Source organism: Perca fluviatilis, chromosome 22 (assembly GCF_010015445.1).
Source record: "Perca fluviatilis chromosome 22, GENO_Pfluv_1.0, whole genome shotgun sequence".
Classification (NCBI taxonomy): domain Eukaryota; kingdom Metazoa; phylum Chordata; class Actinopteri; order Perciformes; family Percidae; genus Perca; species Perca fluviatilis.
In genome coordinates this window covers 31,409,062-31,426,491 of record NC_053133.1, presented here as the reverse complement: position 1 = coordinate 31,426,491, position 17,430 = coordinate 31,409,062, and the positions used below count along the sequence as shown (strand labels likewise).

The 17,430-nt window shown below is 45.9% G+C and overlaps 1 protein-coding gene across 1 annotated transcript in view; it reads right to left on the bottom strand.

Moving 5' to 3' along the window:
* The window catches only part of lama1 (laminin, alpha 1), an 85,427-nt gene that overhangs the window by 33,936 nt on the left and 34,061 nt on the right, over positions 1-17,430 (bottom strand). The window contains 13 exon segments of the mRNA XM_039789919.1: positions 2,345-2,410; positions 2,412-2,484; positions 2,848-3,011; positions 3,238-3,354; positions 10,362-10,560; positions 10,642-10,798; positions 10,902-11,013; positions 11,808-11,906; positions 13,907-14,049; positions 14,212-14,405; positions 14,915-15,004; positions 15,186-15,304; positions 16,282-16,422. Of these exon segments, the coding sequence (XP_039645853.1) occupies positions 2,345-2,410; positions 2,412-2,484; positions 2,848-3,011; positions 3,238-3,354; positions 10,362-10,560; positions 10,642-10,798; positions 10,902-11,013; positions 11,808-11,906; positions 13,907-14,049; positions 14,212-14,405; positions 14,915-15,004; positions 15,186-15,304; positions 16,282-16,422 (1,674 nt within the window).

The window sequence follows — 17,430 nt, the reverse complement described above, 5'->3', positions numbered from 1 at the left end:
CTAAATCTCTCACTCTGTAACTCTCTCCCTCTCTCACTCTCTAACCCTCTCACTCTCTCACTCTCTCACTCTCTAACCCTCTCACTCTCTAACCCTCTCACTCTCTAACTCTCTCACTCTCTAACCCTCTCACTCTAACCCTCTCACTCTCTAACTCTCTAACCCTCTCACTCTAACCCTCTCTCTCTAACCCTCTCTCTCTAACCCTCTCTCCTTACCCCCTCACTCTCACTCTCTAACCCTCTCACTCTCTAACTCTCTAACCCTCTCACTCTAACTGTCTCACTCTCTAACTCTCTAACCCTCTCACTCTAACCCTCTCACTCTCTCACTCTCTAACCCTCTCACTCTCTAACTCTCTAACCCTCTCACTCTCTAACTGTCTCACTCTCTAACTCTCTAACCCTCTCACTCTAACTGTCTCACTCTCTAATTCTCCTCACCCTACTTAACCCTCTCACCTCTAACCCTCTCACTCTAACCTCCCATCTAACCATCCACCTCTAACCCTCCTCTCTCACCTCTCAACCTCTCACTCTCTAACCATCTCACCTCTCAACCCTCCCACTCTCCTCTAACCATCTCACTCTCTAACCCCCCCCCCATCTCACTCTCTAACCCTCTCTACTCCCACTCTCTCTCACCTCTAACCCTCTAACCCCTCTCACCTCTAACTGTCTACCTCTAACTCCTCTAACCCTCTCCCTCCTCTAACAACCCTCTCACTCTAGCCCTCTCTACTCTAACCCTTCACCCCTCCTCACTCAACCCCTCTCACTCTAACCCTCTCACCCCTAACCCTCTCCCACTCTAACCCTCCTCATAACCCCTCCTCACTTCTATCCCTTCTCACTCTCTTAACCCCTTCTACTTCTTTAACCTTCTCACTTTAACCTCTTCTACTCTTCTAACCTTCTAACCCTTCCCACCTCTCACTTTCTAACCCTCCCCTTCTTCTAACCTCTCACTTCTAACCTCTCACTCTCTAACTCCTTCTCACCTCTCTTCTCACTTAACCTCTCACTCAACCCCTTCCCTTACCTCTAACCCTCTCTTTAATTTCTAACTAATCCCCCTTTCACTTCTAACCCTCTCTACTCGAACTGTCTCTCTCTTTCTAACTCTCTCTAATTTCTCGTACCTTTCTTAACCTCTCAATCTCTAACCCTAACCTTCTCAATTTCTAATCCTCTCTCTATTTTAACCATCTCTACCCTCTAACCTCTAACCCTTCCACTTCTGTCTCAGCTCTACTTCTCACTTCCAACCCTTCTAATTTCTTAACTCTCTTCACTTCCTTAACTCTCTAACTCTTCTACCTCCTTCTAGCTCTCCGAACCTCTCACTCTCTAACCCTTCTACTAACTTCACTATCCAACTCTCTCACTCTCACTTCCTCTAACCCTCTCATCTCTAACTCTCTAACCTCTCTAATTTCTAACTTGTCTCTGCTCTCTAACTCTCTTCTCTAACCTCTAACCCTCTCTCACCAACTGTCTCTAATTTCTAACTCCTCTCTACTCTCTCACTCTCTAACCCTCTAACCCTTTCTACTCTCTAACTGTCTCAACTCTCTAACTCTCTCACTCCTAACCCTCCAACCCTCTCACTCTCTAACTGTCTCACTCTCTAACTCTCACCTCTAACCCTCTAACCCTCTCCTAACTCTCTAACTGTCTCAATCTCTAACTCTCCTAACCCTCTCACTCTAACTGTCCTACTTTCTAACTCTCTACTCTCTAATTTCTAACCCCTCTCACTCTCTAACTGTCTCACTCTCTAACTCTCTCACTCTCTAACCCTCTAACCCTCTCACTCTCTAACTGTCTCACTCTCTAACTCTCTCACTCTCTAACTCTCTCACCCTCTCACTCTAACTGTCTCACTCTCTCACTCTCTTACTCTCTAACCCTCTCACTCTCTAACTGTCTCACTCTCTAACTCTCTCACTCTCTAACCCTCTAACCCTCTCACTCTCTAACTGTCTCAATCTAACCCTCTCACCCTCTAACTCTCTCACTCTCTAACCCTCTAACCCTCTCACTCTAACTGTCTCACTCTCTAACTCTCTCACTCTCTTACTCTCTAACCATCTCACTCTCTAACCCTCTCACTTCTAATCCTCTCTAATTTCTAACTCTCTCACTCTCTAACCCTCTCACTCTCTAACTGTCTCACTCTCTAACTGTCTCACTCTCTAACTCTCTCACTCTCTAACCCTCTCACTCTCTAACTGTCTCACTCTCTAACTGTCTCACTCTCTAACTCTCTCACTCTCTAACCCTCTAACCCTCTCACTCTCTAACTGTCTCAATCTAACCCTCTCACCCTCTAACCCTCTCACCGTGTTGAGAGCCAGCGAGGCGGCTGATTGGGCGATGGCGGCGACCTGCTGCGCCGAGTCCACTGGGTTCTGTGATGTCACTGTCCAGCTGAACCAATCGGCTGCTGTTCTGAGACACGTTACACACCGACGACAAAGAGCTGATGGAGAACAAACACACACACAGAGACACACACACACACACAGTCAGTCACACACACACACAGAAACAGACACACACACACACAGACACACACACACACAGACACGCAGAAACAGACACACACAGAGACAGATACACACACACAGACACACACACACACAGATACATACACACACACACACACAGACACACACACACACATTTAGTATTTTATTTTCATTTGATTACAACCCGCGATACAGATGCACTTTAGTTTGAGTTTCTAGTTTTCATTTCAGTTTCCTGTAATAAACCTGAAACACACACACACACACACACACACACACACACACACACACACAACACACACACACAGTGTTACCTGTGCACAGAGTGGGCGTGGCTATGGAGCAGCTGGGCGTGGCTTTCTGCGCTGTAAACCTTCTCCAGAGCATCGCTCATCTTCAGTCCAACGACCAGAGAGTCAACCTGTTTCATCAGCAGGGGGCGCCACCGAGCCAGCTGTTCACTCAGCTGATCTACCATCTACACACACAGAAACACACACACACACAGACACACACCACACACACACAGACACACACACAGACACACACACAGAGACACATACACACACACACACACACAGACACACACAGACACACACACACACCACACACAGACACACACACAGACACACACAGTAATACTGATCAGTATTAATGATTGTGTGAATGTTGTGCTATAATAAGACAGACAGGTTAATACTCACGGAGGTTCTGTTGGTGATGTCCTGGCTCAGGTCCAGGATGTGGGACAGCATCACCTGACTGTCCTCCATCTGTCCCTCCATCAACAGGTAGTCCTCAGTCAGGCTCTGACACGCAGACTACACAACACAACACAACACATTAACACAATCAGGCTCTGACACGCAGACTACACAACACAACACAACACATTAACACACTCAGGCTCTGACACGCAAACTACACAACACATTAACACACAGGGCTCTGACACGCCACACACAACAAATACACTTTGCAGACTCATAATAACACAACACATTAACACACCTGGGTGACAAAACTACACAACACAACACAAACACAACACACCAGGCTCTGACACGCGACTACACAACACAACACATAACACACTCAGGCTCTAAACTACACAACACACACACTAGGTTCTGACACGGACTCACACAAAACATTAACACACCAGGCTGACACCACACAACACAACACATTAACACCAGGCTCTGGCACGCTATACACAACACATTAACACACTCGCTCTGAAACTACAACAACACAACACAACACAACACATTAACACATTGAGGTCCTGACACGTACAATACAACACATAACACAATTCAGGGCTCTGACACGCAAACCACAACACATTAACACACTCAGGCTCTGACACTAAACTCACAACACACCACATTATAACACACAAGCTCTGACACGCAAACTACACAACACAACACATTAACACACTCAGGCTCTGACACGCAAACTAATAACACAACACATTACACACACCAGGCTTCCTGACACGCAGACTCACACAACACAACACATTTACACACTCAGGCTCTGACACGAACTCAACACAACACATTAACACACTCAGGTCTGACACTAAACTACACAACACACATTAACACACTCCAGGCTCTGACACGCAAAACTACACAACACATTAACACACTCAGGGCTCTGACACGCAAACTACACAACACAACACACAACACACTTTGACACGCAGACTACACAACACAACACACACTCAGGCCTGACACGCAACCACATAACACAACACATTAACACAATCAGCTCTGACACGCAACTACACAACACATTAACACACTGGCTGACGAAAACACACAACACATTAACACACTCGGCTCTGACACGCAAACACACAACACATTAACACACTCAGGTCTGACACGCAAACTACACAACACAACACAATTAACAATAGCTTACACAAACTACACAACACATTAACACACTCAGGTTCTGACACGCAAACCACAACACACATTAACACAATCAGGCTCTGACACGCAGACTCAACAACACAACACATTTACACACCTGGTTTGACACGCAAACTACACAACACATAACACACATGAGGCTCTGAAACAACTACACAACACTTAACACACTCAGGCTCTGAACCTAAACTACAAACACAACACATTAACACACTCAGGCTCTGACACGCAAACTACACAACACATTAACACACTCAGGCTCTGACACGCAAACTACACAACACATTAACACACTCAGGCTCTGACACGCAAACTACACAACACAACACATTTACACACTCAGGCTCTGACACGCAAACTACACAACACATTAACACACTCAGGCTCTGACACGCAGACTACACAACACATTAACACACTCAGGCTCTGACACGCAAACTACACAACACAACACATTAACACAATCAGGCTCTGACACGCAGACTACACAACACATTAACACACTCAGGCTCTGACACGCAAACTACACAACACATTAACACACTCAGGCTCTGACACGCAGACTACACAACACATTAACACACTCAGGCTCTGACACGCAGACTACACAACACATTAACACACTCAGGCTCTGACACGCAGACTACACAACACACTCAACACACCCAGGGCTCTGACACGCAAACTACACAACACATTAACACACTCAGGCTCTGACACGCAAACTACACAACACATTAACACAATCAGGCTCTGACACGCAGACTACACAACACATTAACACACTCAGGCTCTGACACGCAAACTACACAACACATTAACACACTCAGGCTCTGACACGCAGACTACACAACACATAACACTCCTAGCTCTGACACCAAACTACACAACACATTAACACACCCAGGCTCTTGGATAAACCACACAAACACATTAACACACTCAGGCTCTGACACGCAAACTACACAACACAACACAACACATAACACACCCAGGTCTGAACACGCAAACTACACAACACATTAACACACTCAGCTGCGCAACCACAAAACACAACACATTAACACACTCAGGCTCTGACACGCAAATACACAACCATTAACACCTCGGTCTGCACGCAACCAACAACACACCAATAACCCATCTACACCAAACACACACACAACAATTAACACACCAGTCGCACGCAAACTACACAACACAACAATTAACACATCATAACAACACAACACAAACATTAACAACCTACTGCACCAAACACAACAAACAAACACAACTCAACACAACACAAACAACACATAGGCCTGCACCAAACTACCAACCATTAACACACCTAAGCTCTGACACGTAAACCACACAACACATTAACACACTCCTCTGCACAACCAACAAAATCTTAAAAACAACACATTAAACTACACTAAAAACACAACACATTAACACACTCAGTCTGACACGTAAACTACACAACACAACACATTAACACACTCAGGCTCTGACACGCAACCACACACAACACATTAACACACCTGGCTCTGACACGCAAACCACAACACAACACATTAACACCTCGCTCTGACACCCAAACCACAACACCAACACATTAACACACTCAGGTTTCCACAATAAACTACACAACACATTAACACACTCAGGCTCTGACACGAAACTACAACAAACACATTAACACACTCAGGCTCTGACACGCTAAACTACACAACACATTAACACACCTCAGGCTCTGACACGCAAACTACACAACACACAACACATTAACACACCTCGTAGCTCTGACACGCAACCACACACAAACACATAACACACACTCGGCTCTACCCAAACTACAACACAACACATTAACACACTCAGGCTCTGACACGCAGACTACACAACACAACACATTAACACAATCAGGCTCTGACACGCAGACTACACAACACAACACAATTAACACACACCAGGCCTCCGGACACGTAAACTACACAACACAAAACATTAACACACCTGGCTCTGACACGCTAAACACAAACACAACACAATACATTAACACACCGAGGCTCTGACACGCAACTACACAACACAACGCATTAACACACCTAGGCTCTGACACACAAACTACACAAACACAACCATTAACACACTGAGCCTCTGACACGCAAAACCACACAACACATTAACACACCCAGGCTCTGACACGAAACATACAACAACACAACGATAACACACTCAGGCTCTGACACACAACTACAACAAACACATTAACACACTCAGGCTCTGACACGCCAAACTACACAAACACAACACAACATTAACACACTCCAGCCTCGACTACCTAAACCACACAACACATTAACACACCTGTGCCTCTGACACGCCAAACTACACAACACATTAACACACTCAGGCTCGCACACTTAAAACACACACACATTAACACACTGGGTTTGACACGCAAACTACACAACACAACACATTAACACACCCAGGCTCTGGAACACAACTCACAACAACACAACACATTAACACACCCTGTGGCTCTGACACGCAAACCAATACAACAACACATAAACATCAGGCTCTGTAATAAACCACACAACACATTAACACACCTGTGCTTGGACACGCAAACTACACAACACAACACATTAACACACTCAGGCTCCCGACCTAAAACCACACAACACATTAACAACTCAGCTCTGACACGCAAACCACAAAAACACAACACATTAAACACAATCAGGCTCTGGACACGAACTACACAACACATTAACACACCCAGGCTCACACACACGCTAAAACTACACAACACATTAACACAATCAGGCTCTGACACGCAGACTACACAACACAACACATTTACACTACTCAGGCTCTGACACGCAAAACTACACAACACATTAACACACTCGAGGCTCTTGGACACGAAACTCCACACACAACACATTAATACACACCTAGGCTCTGACACGCAACACTACACAACACAACACATTAACACACTCAGGCTCTGACACTCAAACTACACACAAAACAACATTATTTACACACTCCGGCTCTGACACGTATACATACACAACACATTAACACACTCAGGCTCTGACACGCAAACTACACAACACATCAACACACTCAGGCTCTTGGACACGCCAAACTACACAACACATTAACACATCAGGCTCTTCATGACGCAACTATACACAACACAACACATAACACAATCAGGCTCTGACACGTAAACTACACAACACATTAACACACTCAGGCTCCCATTAGACTACAACACAACACATTAACACACCTAGCTCTGGACACGACCACACAACACATTAACACACTCAGGCTCTAACGCAGACTACACAAAACACATTAACACACTCAGGCTCTGACACGCAAACCACACAACACAATATTAACACAATCAGGTTTGGACACTCCAAACTACACAACACAACACATTTACACACTAGGCTCTGACACGCAACCAACACAAACACATTAACACACTCAGGCTCTGGGACACGCAAACTACACAACACATTAACACACTCCAGGCTCTGGACACGCAACTACAACAACACAAACACATTAACACACTCAGTGCTCTGACACGAAAAACCACAACAACAACACCACATTAACACACTCAGGCTCTGACACGCAAACTACACAACACATTAACACACTCAGGCTCTGACACGCAAACTACACAACACATTAACACACTCAGGCTCTGACACGCAAACTACACAACACATTAACACACTCAGGCTCTGACACGCAAACTACACAACACAACACAACACATTAACCACCTAGCTCTGACACGCAAACTACACAACACAACACATTAACACACTCAGGCTCTGACACGCAAACTACACAACACAACAACACATTAACACAATCTAGGCTCTGGACTAAATACACAACACAACACATTTCACACACCAGCTCTGGACACGCGAAACTACACCACAACACATTAACACACTCAGGCTCTGACACGCAAACTACACAACACATTAACACACCCCGGCTCTGACACGCAAACTACACAACACATTAACACACTCAGGCTCTGACACGCAAACTACACAACACATTAACACACTCAGGCTCTGACACGCAAACTACACAACACAACACATTAACACAATCAGGCTCTGACACGCAAACTACACAACACATTAACACACTCAGGCTCTGACACGCAAACTACACAACACAACACATTAACACACTCAGGCTCTGACACGCAAACTACACAACACAACACATTAACACACTCAGGCTCTGACACACAAACTACACAACATAACACTGTGCTCTGACACCAAACCACACAACACATTAACACACTCAGGCTCTGACACTAAAACTACACAACACAACACATTAACACACCCCTGGCTCACTAACACAAAACACACAACACATTAACACACTCAGGCTCTACACGCAAACCACCAACACATAACACACTCCAGGCTCTGACACTCAAACTACACAACACATTAACACACTCAGGCTCTGACACGCAAACTACACAACACAACACATTAACACACTCAGGCTCTGACACGCAAACTACACAACACATTAACACACTCAGGCTCTGACACGCAAACTACACAACACATTAACACACTCCAGGCTCTGACACGAAACCCTACACAACACAACACATTAACACACACCTCTGACAAAACCACTAAACCAACACAACACATTAACACAAACCAGGCTCTGACACGCGACTACACAACACAACACATTAACACACTCAGGCTCCACACGCAAACTACAACACAACACATAACACACCAGCTCTACACGCAAATCCAACACAACAAAACAAACATTACACACTCAGGCTCTTGACACGCAACCACAACAACACATTAACACATCTCAGGCTCTCGCACGCACACAACACACACGCATTAACACACTCAGGCTCTGACACGAAAACTACACAACACATTAACACATCAGGCTCTGAACGAAATCCACAGAACAATGACGCGAAAACACAACACACGATACCAAACTGGCAATAATGCATTAACACACTGTAGGCTCAGGACGCAAACTACACAACAATTAACACACTCAGGCTCTGGAACTAAATTCTAATAAACACAACATTAACACACTCAGGTTCTGATGAAACACAATATACACATCAGCCGACATTAATAACACAACGAATTGTGTCAGTATGTGTGTATGTTTGTGTGTGTGTGTGTGCCCTGTGTGTCTGTGTGTCTTTTTTGTTTGTGTGTGTGTGTGTGTATGTGTGCCTGTGTCTCTGTGTGTGTGTGTGTCTCTGGAGTGTCTGTGGGTTCTCTGTGTGTGTGTTCTGTGTGTGTGGCGTTGTGTGTAGCTGTTGTGTGTGTTTTTGTTTCATTTGTTGTTTGTGTGGTGTGTTTCTGTGTCTGTGTGTGTGTGTACGCGTCTGATGTCTTCCTTGTGTCTCTGTGTGTGTGTCTCGCCGTCTGTCTTGTGTGTGTGTGTGTGTGTGTTTGTGTGTGTGTGTGTGTGCGTGTTGTTTTTTTTTTGTGTGTGTGGTGTGTGTGTTCGTGTGTGTGTGTGTGTGTGTTTTTTGTGTGTGTGTGTTGTCTGCCTGTCTGGGTGTGTGTGTGTGTGGTGTGTTTGTGTGTGTGTGTGGCCCGGTGTGTGTGTGTGTGTGTGTGTGGTGTGTGCTGTTGTGTGTGTGTGTGTGTGTGTGTGCGTCTCGCCTGTCTCTTTTTTTTTTTTTTTTTTTTTTTTTTTTTTTTTTTTTTTGTTTTTTTTTTTTTTTTTTTTTTTGTGTGTGTGTGTGTGTGTTTTTTTTTTTTTTTTTTGTGTTTTTTTTGTGTGTGTGTTACCTGGTAGTGTTGTAGCTGAGTGTGTGCGGCATCCAGCAGTGTGTGTGTTTGTTAGCCGCCAGCGCTGTCGCTCAGCTGTGTCTCTGCCTGTTGCAGCTCTTCCAATAGACGCACAGAGGTGCGGGAGAGGGGGAGGAGCCTGCCAGCAGCTGTGTCAAGGAAGTCCTCCCGCAGCGAGCGGAGCAGAGACTCCGATAGGCTGCAGACAGAGAATCAGAAACATTCGGTCAAGTGGTTATTATGGGATGGTCCTAATGTGTTTTATTCATGAATCACTGACCGGAGCTCCTGATTGGCCGCTGCCCCGGCGGCCGACATGTTGACGGCGCGGAGGGTTTCCAACATGGCGGTCACCTCCTCCAGCAGAGCCTTCTGATTGGCTGAATCCAGCTGCTCCACAGCACTCTGGTTCAGAAGCCCCGCCTCCCTCTGAAGCTCTGCACCAATCAGAACACAGAGTTTTATTCATGTTAATTAATGAATCCGTATGTTGAGACGGCCTACGAGTCTGAAACGTTTTATATCTGAATGCTTGTTTACTCTGGATGTTTTCCTGAAGGCTGCTGATTCCTTCCAGCAGCAATGCACCCTGGGAAAGGCTCTGGTTGGTGGACACGCCCACTTTCTTCAGGTCGTTAGACAGACGGGAGACCTGGCCAATCAGGACACAGGACAAACATTTCTTCAGACAACACCCACAATCCTCTGCAGTTCAAACACAAAGCTGTGGCAGGAAATATTCATTCTGTTTACAGACAATACCGTGTTCTATGTTTGTAACGTGTTTACAGGGAGATGAACAGAGGGGATTGTGGGTAAATGTGTTCTATGTTTGTAACGTGTTTACAGGGAGATGAACAGAGGGGATTGTGGGTAAATGTGTGCTATGTTTGTAACGTGTTTACAGGGAGATGAACAGAGGGGATTGTGGGTAAATGTGTTGTGTTGGTAAGTTTACAGGAATGAACAGAGGGATTGTGGTAAATGTGTTCTATGTTTCGACGTTTGCATGGGAGATGAACAGAGGGGATTGTGGGTAAATGTGTTCTATGTTTCTGACGTGTTTACAGGGACATGAACAGAGGGGATTGTGGGTAAATGTGTGCTATGTTTGTAACGTGTTTACAGGGAGATGAACAGAGGGGATTGTGGGTAAATGTGTTCTATGTTTGTAACGTGTTTACAGGGAGATGAACAGAGGGGATTGTGGGTAAATGTGTTCTATGTTTCTGACGTGTTTACAGGGACATGAACAGAGGGGATTGTGGGTAAATGTGTTCTATGTTTCTGACGTGTTTACAGGGACATGAACAGAGGGGATTGTGGGTAAATGTGTGCTATGTTTCTGACGTGTTTACAGGGACATGAACAGAGGGGATTGTGGGTAAATGTGTGCTATGTTTCTGACGTGTTTACAGGGACATGAACAGAGGGGATTGTGGGTACCTGCTGCTGCAGAGCGCTGAGGTCAGAGGTCACATGACTGAGTTCATCCTCCACTCCGGACAGACGCAGAGCCACCGAGCCGTTCTCTGTGAACGCCGTCTGAAACGACGACAGCAGCAAACATGATCAGAAACAACTAAAGATTTATTATTTATTAAAGTTTATTTAGGTAGGGACAGACACAAAAACCACAGATAAGCTTAAACATGTGATGTAGAACAGTGTTTTTAGCCGAAGCTAATTCACGACACTGGTCCCTAGTCAATAATTGGTTAAAAATAAAAATACAGATTAACATTATTAAAAATAAGAGAGAGATGAAATAAAAAGGAAAGGAAGTATACAGGTGTCATGAATATTTTTCATTGACCTTTAGTAAAGTGGAACCATTTGGACCAGGTTGACGGCAGCACCGAGGTGATTTATTGAGCTTTGGACTTGTAGCTAATGGCAGCTATTTGCTGTTAGCTCTGTAGCTGCTCTGCTCTCTGCAGAATCAGCTACAGCGCTAACATGCAGACTCAGCTACAGCGCTAACATGCAGACTCAGCTACAGCGCTAACATGCAGACTCAGCTACAGCGCTAACATGCAGACTCAGCTACAGCGCTAACATACAGACTCAGCTACAGCAGACTCAGCTACAGCGCTAACATGCAGACTCAGCTACAGCGCTAACATGCAGACTCAGCTACAGCGCTAACATGCAGACTCAGCTACAGCGCTAACATGCAGACTCAGCTACAGCGCTAACATGCAGACTCAGCTACAGCGCTAACATGCAGACTCAGCTACAGCTAACATGCAGACAGCGCTAACATGCAGATCTATTAAAATAGGAGGCAGCATCATACGCTAACATACAGACTCAGCTACAGCGCTAACATGCAGACTCAGCTACAGCGCTAACATGCAGACTCAGCTACAGCGCTAACATGCAGACTCAGCTACAGCGCTAACATACAGACTCAGCTACAGCGCTAACATACAGACTCAGCTACAGCGCTAACATGCAGACTCAGCTACAGCGCTAACATGCAGACTCAGCTACAGCGCTAACATGCAGACTCAGCTACAGCGCTAACATACAGACTCAGCTACAGCGCTAACATACAGACTCAGCTACAGCGCTAACATGGCGGAATGAGTTGTTGGTTTGATTGGTTGGGTTTAGGCATTAGGAGTGAGATCGGTTAGGGTAAGAATACCAGGGTTGGCCAATCAGAGGCAGAGTAGGGCGGGACGTGTCTTCACCATCCAATTTGCTGGGCATTAACGTTAGCCCTTAACGTAGCTTTTGGTGTCGGTGACCACGGCTAGCTGGCCCAAACACAGCGGAGACCAATCTGACAACAAGAATACACCACAGCCTGGGCTCAATCAGCTAACTGACCTCACCAGCTAGCTACAGCCTGGTTACCTTGTTACCTGGGTTATGGTTACCTGTTTAACTGTTTACCTGGTTACCTGGGTTATGGTTACCTGTTTAACGGTTTACCTTGTTACCTGGTTACCTGGGTTATGGTTACCTGTTTAACTGTTTACCTGTTTACCTGTTTACCTGTTTACCTGGGTTATGGTTACCTGTTTAACTGTTTACCTGGGTTATGGTTACCTGGATTATGGTTACCTGTTTAACTGTTTACCTGGGTTATGGTTACCTGGGTTATGGTTACCTGTTTAACTGTTTACCTGGGTTATGGTTACCTGGGTTATGGTTACCTGTTTAACTGTTTACCTGGGTTATGGTTACCTGTTTAACTGGTTACCTGGGTTATGGTTACCTGGGTTATGGTTACCTGTTTAACTGGTTACCTGGGTTATGGTTACCTGGGTTATGGTTACCTGTTTAACTGTTTACCTGGGTTATGGTTACCTGTTTAACGGTTTACCTTGTTACCTGGTTACCTGGGTTATGATTACCTGTTTAACTGTTTACCTGGTTACCTGGGTTATGGTTACCTGGATTATGGTTACCTGTTTAACTGGTTACCTGGGTTATGGTTACCTGGGTTATGGATACCTGTTTAACTGTTTACCTGGGTTATGGTTACCTGTTTAACTGGTTACCTGGGTTATGGTTACCTGGGTTATGGTTACCTGGATGTCTCTTGTCGTGTTCTCCAGCAGCACCAGCTGGCGGTACGGCGCCATGGCAACAGCGCTCAGGTTGACAGACAGGAAGTCGTTGTGTATTTGTTCCAGATCGTCCAATAGAACGCCGGTACACTCGTCATCACACGCTGGAGACGGAAACACACACACACACACATACACAGACACACACACACACGTTAACACGGGGGGAGGGGCGTGTGTGTATGCATGTATGTGTGTGTGTATGTGTATGTGTGTGTGTGTGTGTGTGTGTATGTCTGTGTGTGTATGTCTGTGTTGTTACTTACACACACACTCCTCTTCCTGCAGGACGTGTCTCTCCTCACAGTGGTCACATGTGTGACCTTTGACCCCGGCCTTACACTCACACTGTCCAGTCAGCGCGTCACACAGCGGGTGCAGCGAGCCCCGCCCACTGCAGCTGCAGCGCCGGCACATGCCGCCCGCCACCGACGGGTTCCCATAGTAACCAACCGAACACCTGCGGGACGCAGCAGAGACAGTGTGAGGTCACAGCAGAGTCAGAGTGAGGTCACAGCAGAGTGAGGTCACAGCGGAGTATCAGCAGAGCTAGGTCACAGCGGAGTCAGAGTGAGGTCACAGCGAGGTCAGAGTGAGGTCACAGTGAGGTCAGAGTGAGGTCACAGCGAGTCAGAGTGAGGTCACAGCGAGGTCAGAGTGAGGTCACAGCGAGGTCAGAGTGAGGTCACAGCGAGGTCAGAGTGAGGTCACAGCGAGGTCAGAGTGAGGTCACAGCGAGGTCAGAGCTGTGTTTATGGTTTAATAACAGACGAGCTGACGTGTTGCAGTATCTTTACTCAGAGTTATTAGAGTGCTTCCTAAAAACGAGACACAAACGGAATTTGTGGATTTTTTTTAGATGAATGTCTCCGGGTGGAGATGTGTTACCTTCTGAGTTTTATTTAAAAAACAATTTAAATGTGTCCCTGTTGATCATTGGTCCAGGGACAGATGATGTCATGATCTCACCTCTCGCAGTATCTCCCCTCGTATCCTGTCTGGCAGGCTGTGCAGCGGAAATCCCCAAAATCTCCCTCTGACACACAGCTGGGACTGAAACTACAGACAGACAGACACACAGACAGACACACAGACAGACAGACAGACAGACAGACAGACAGACAGACACAGACACAAACAGACACACACAAAAAGACACAGACAGACAGACACAGATTATAACTTCATCTTTATGAACTAAATCAACTAGAATCGAAGCGATAAAAGGGTGCAGTGTTACCTGTTGTCCCGCAGGGGGCAGGCACACAGCGAGCAGTCGCTGATGGAGCCGCTGACGTTCCCATAATACCCCGGGGCACAGCGCTCGCAGCTCGGTCCGCTGGTGTGGTGCTCACAGCCCTGGACACAAAAGTGGAAACATCATTACATCATTCTACTCTTCTCTACTTTTAAAACGTGTGTCAGCGTGTGTTGGAACATCTTGTGCTTGTGCTTGACTTTATGCTAATGATGTGGCCGCTGCATTCTATAAAACCTACTCTCGTTCTAAAGATTTGACACTAAAGAAGTGTTGATTTTGTTGTTTATAGTCAGAATGACAGTTTAACAAATTTTGCCAAATAAATGATTGAAAACCATGACACCAAAACCGTGATATGAACCAAACCGTTCCACCCCTAGTTAGCGTGCACTGGAGTGCGTCAGCACTAACTATTTACAGTAACTTTCTAGAGCGTGCAGCGTGCGTGCAGCGTGCGTGCAGCGTGCGTGCAGCGTGCGTGCAGCGTGCATCAGCGTGCATCAGCGTGCATCAGCGTGCATCAGCGTGCGTGCAGCGTGCATCAGCATGCGTGCAGCGTACGTGCAGCGTGCATCAGCGTGCATGCAGCGTGCGTGCAGCGTGCATCAGTGTGTGTGCAGCGGCGTCAGCAGCAGCGGCATCAGCGGCATGCAGCGTGCATGCGTGGGCATCAGTGTGTACGCAGCGTGGCAGCGGCATCAGTGTGGCGCAGCGCGGCATCAGCTGCATCAGCGTGCGTGTAGCGTGCATTAGCATGCGCGGCAGCGGCATGCAGCGGCAATCAGTGTGTTGCAGCGTTCGCGTGCAGCGGTGCATCAGCATGCGTGCAGCGCGCATCGCGCAGCGTGCATCAGCGTCGCGTGCAGCGTGCGCGGCAAGTGTGGCGCGTGCAGCGGCTACGTGCATCAGCGTGCATCAGCGTGCATCAGCGTGCATCAGCGTGCGTGCAGCGTGCATCAGCATGCGTGCAGCGTACGTGCAGCGTGCATCAGTGTGTGTGCAGCGTCCATGCAGCGTGCATCAGCGTGCATGCAGCGTGCGTGCAGCGTGCATCAGTGTGTGTGCAGCGTGTTACCTGACAGGCTCCAGTCTCCGGGTGGCAGCGCTCGCTGTGGTCGTTGCAGCGGCATCGAACACACGGACGAACAAGCAGAGACTTCAGATTCTGAGACGACAACTCAGACACAGGCTGCCGGAAGAATCCTGCAGCACACTCCTACAGACACACAGACAGAATATTAATATTAATCATGATAATATAATCCTGCAGCACACATGAAGGTAGTTTGTATCTGACAGTATGAAGGTAGTTTGTATCTGACAGTATGAAGGTAGTTTGTATCTGATAGTATGGAGGTAGTTTGTATCTGACAGTATGGAGGTAGTTTGTATCTGACAGTATGAAGGTAGTTTGTATCTGACAGTATGGAGGTAGTTTGTATCTGATAGTATGGAGGTAGTTTGTATCTGACAGTATGAAGGTAGTTTGTATCTGATAGTATAAAGGTAGTTTGTATCTGACAGTATGAAGGTAGTTTGTATCTGACAGTATGAAGGTAGTTTGTATCTGATAGTATAAAGGTAGTTTGTATCTGACAGTATGGAGGTAGTTTGTATCTGACAGTATGAAGGTAGTTTGTATCTGACAGTATGGAGGTAGTTTGTATCTGACAGTATGGAGGTAGTTTGTATCTGATAGTATGAAGGTAGTTTGTATCTGATAGTATAAAGGTAGTTTGTATCTGACAGTATGGAGGTAGTTTGTATCTGATAGTATGAAGGTAGTTTGTATCTGACAGTATGGAGGTAGTTTGTATCTGACAGTATGAAGGTAGTTTGTATCTGACAGTATGAAGGTAGTTTGTATCTGATAGTATGGAGGTAGTTTGTATCTGACAGTATGGAGGTAGTTTGTATCTGATAGTATGAAGGTAGTTTGTATCTGATAGTATAAAGGTAGTTTGTATCTGACAGTATGGAGGTAGTTTGTATCTGATAGTATGAAGGTAGTTTGTATCTGATAGTATGAAGGTAGTTTGTATCTGACAGTATGGAGGTAGTTTGTATCTGATAGTATGAAGGTAGTTTGTATCTGATAGTATAAAGGTAGTTTGTATCTGACAGTATGGAGGTAGTTTGTATCTGACAGTATGGAGGTAGTTTGTATCTGATAGTATAAAGGTAGTTTGTATCTGACAGTATGGAGGTAGTTTGTATCTGATAG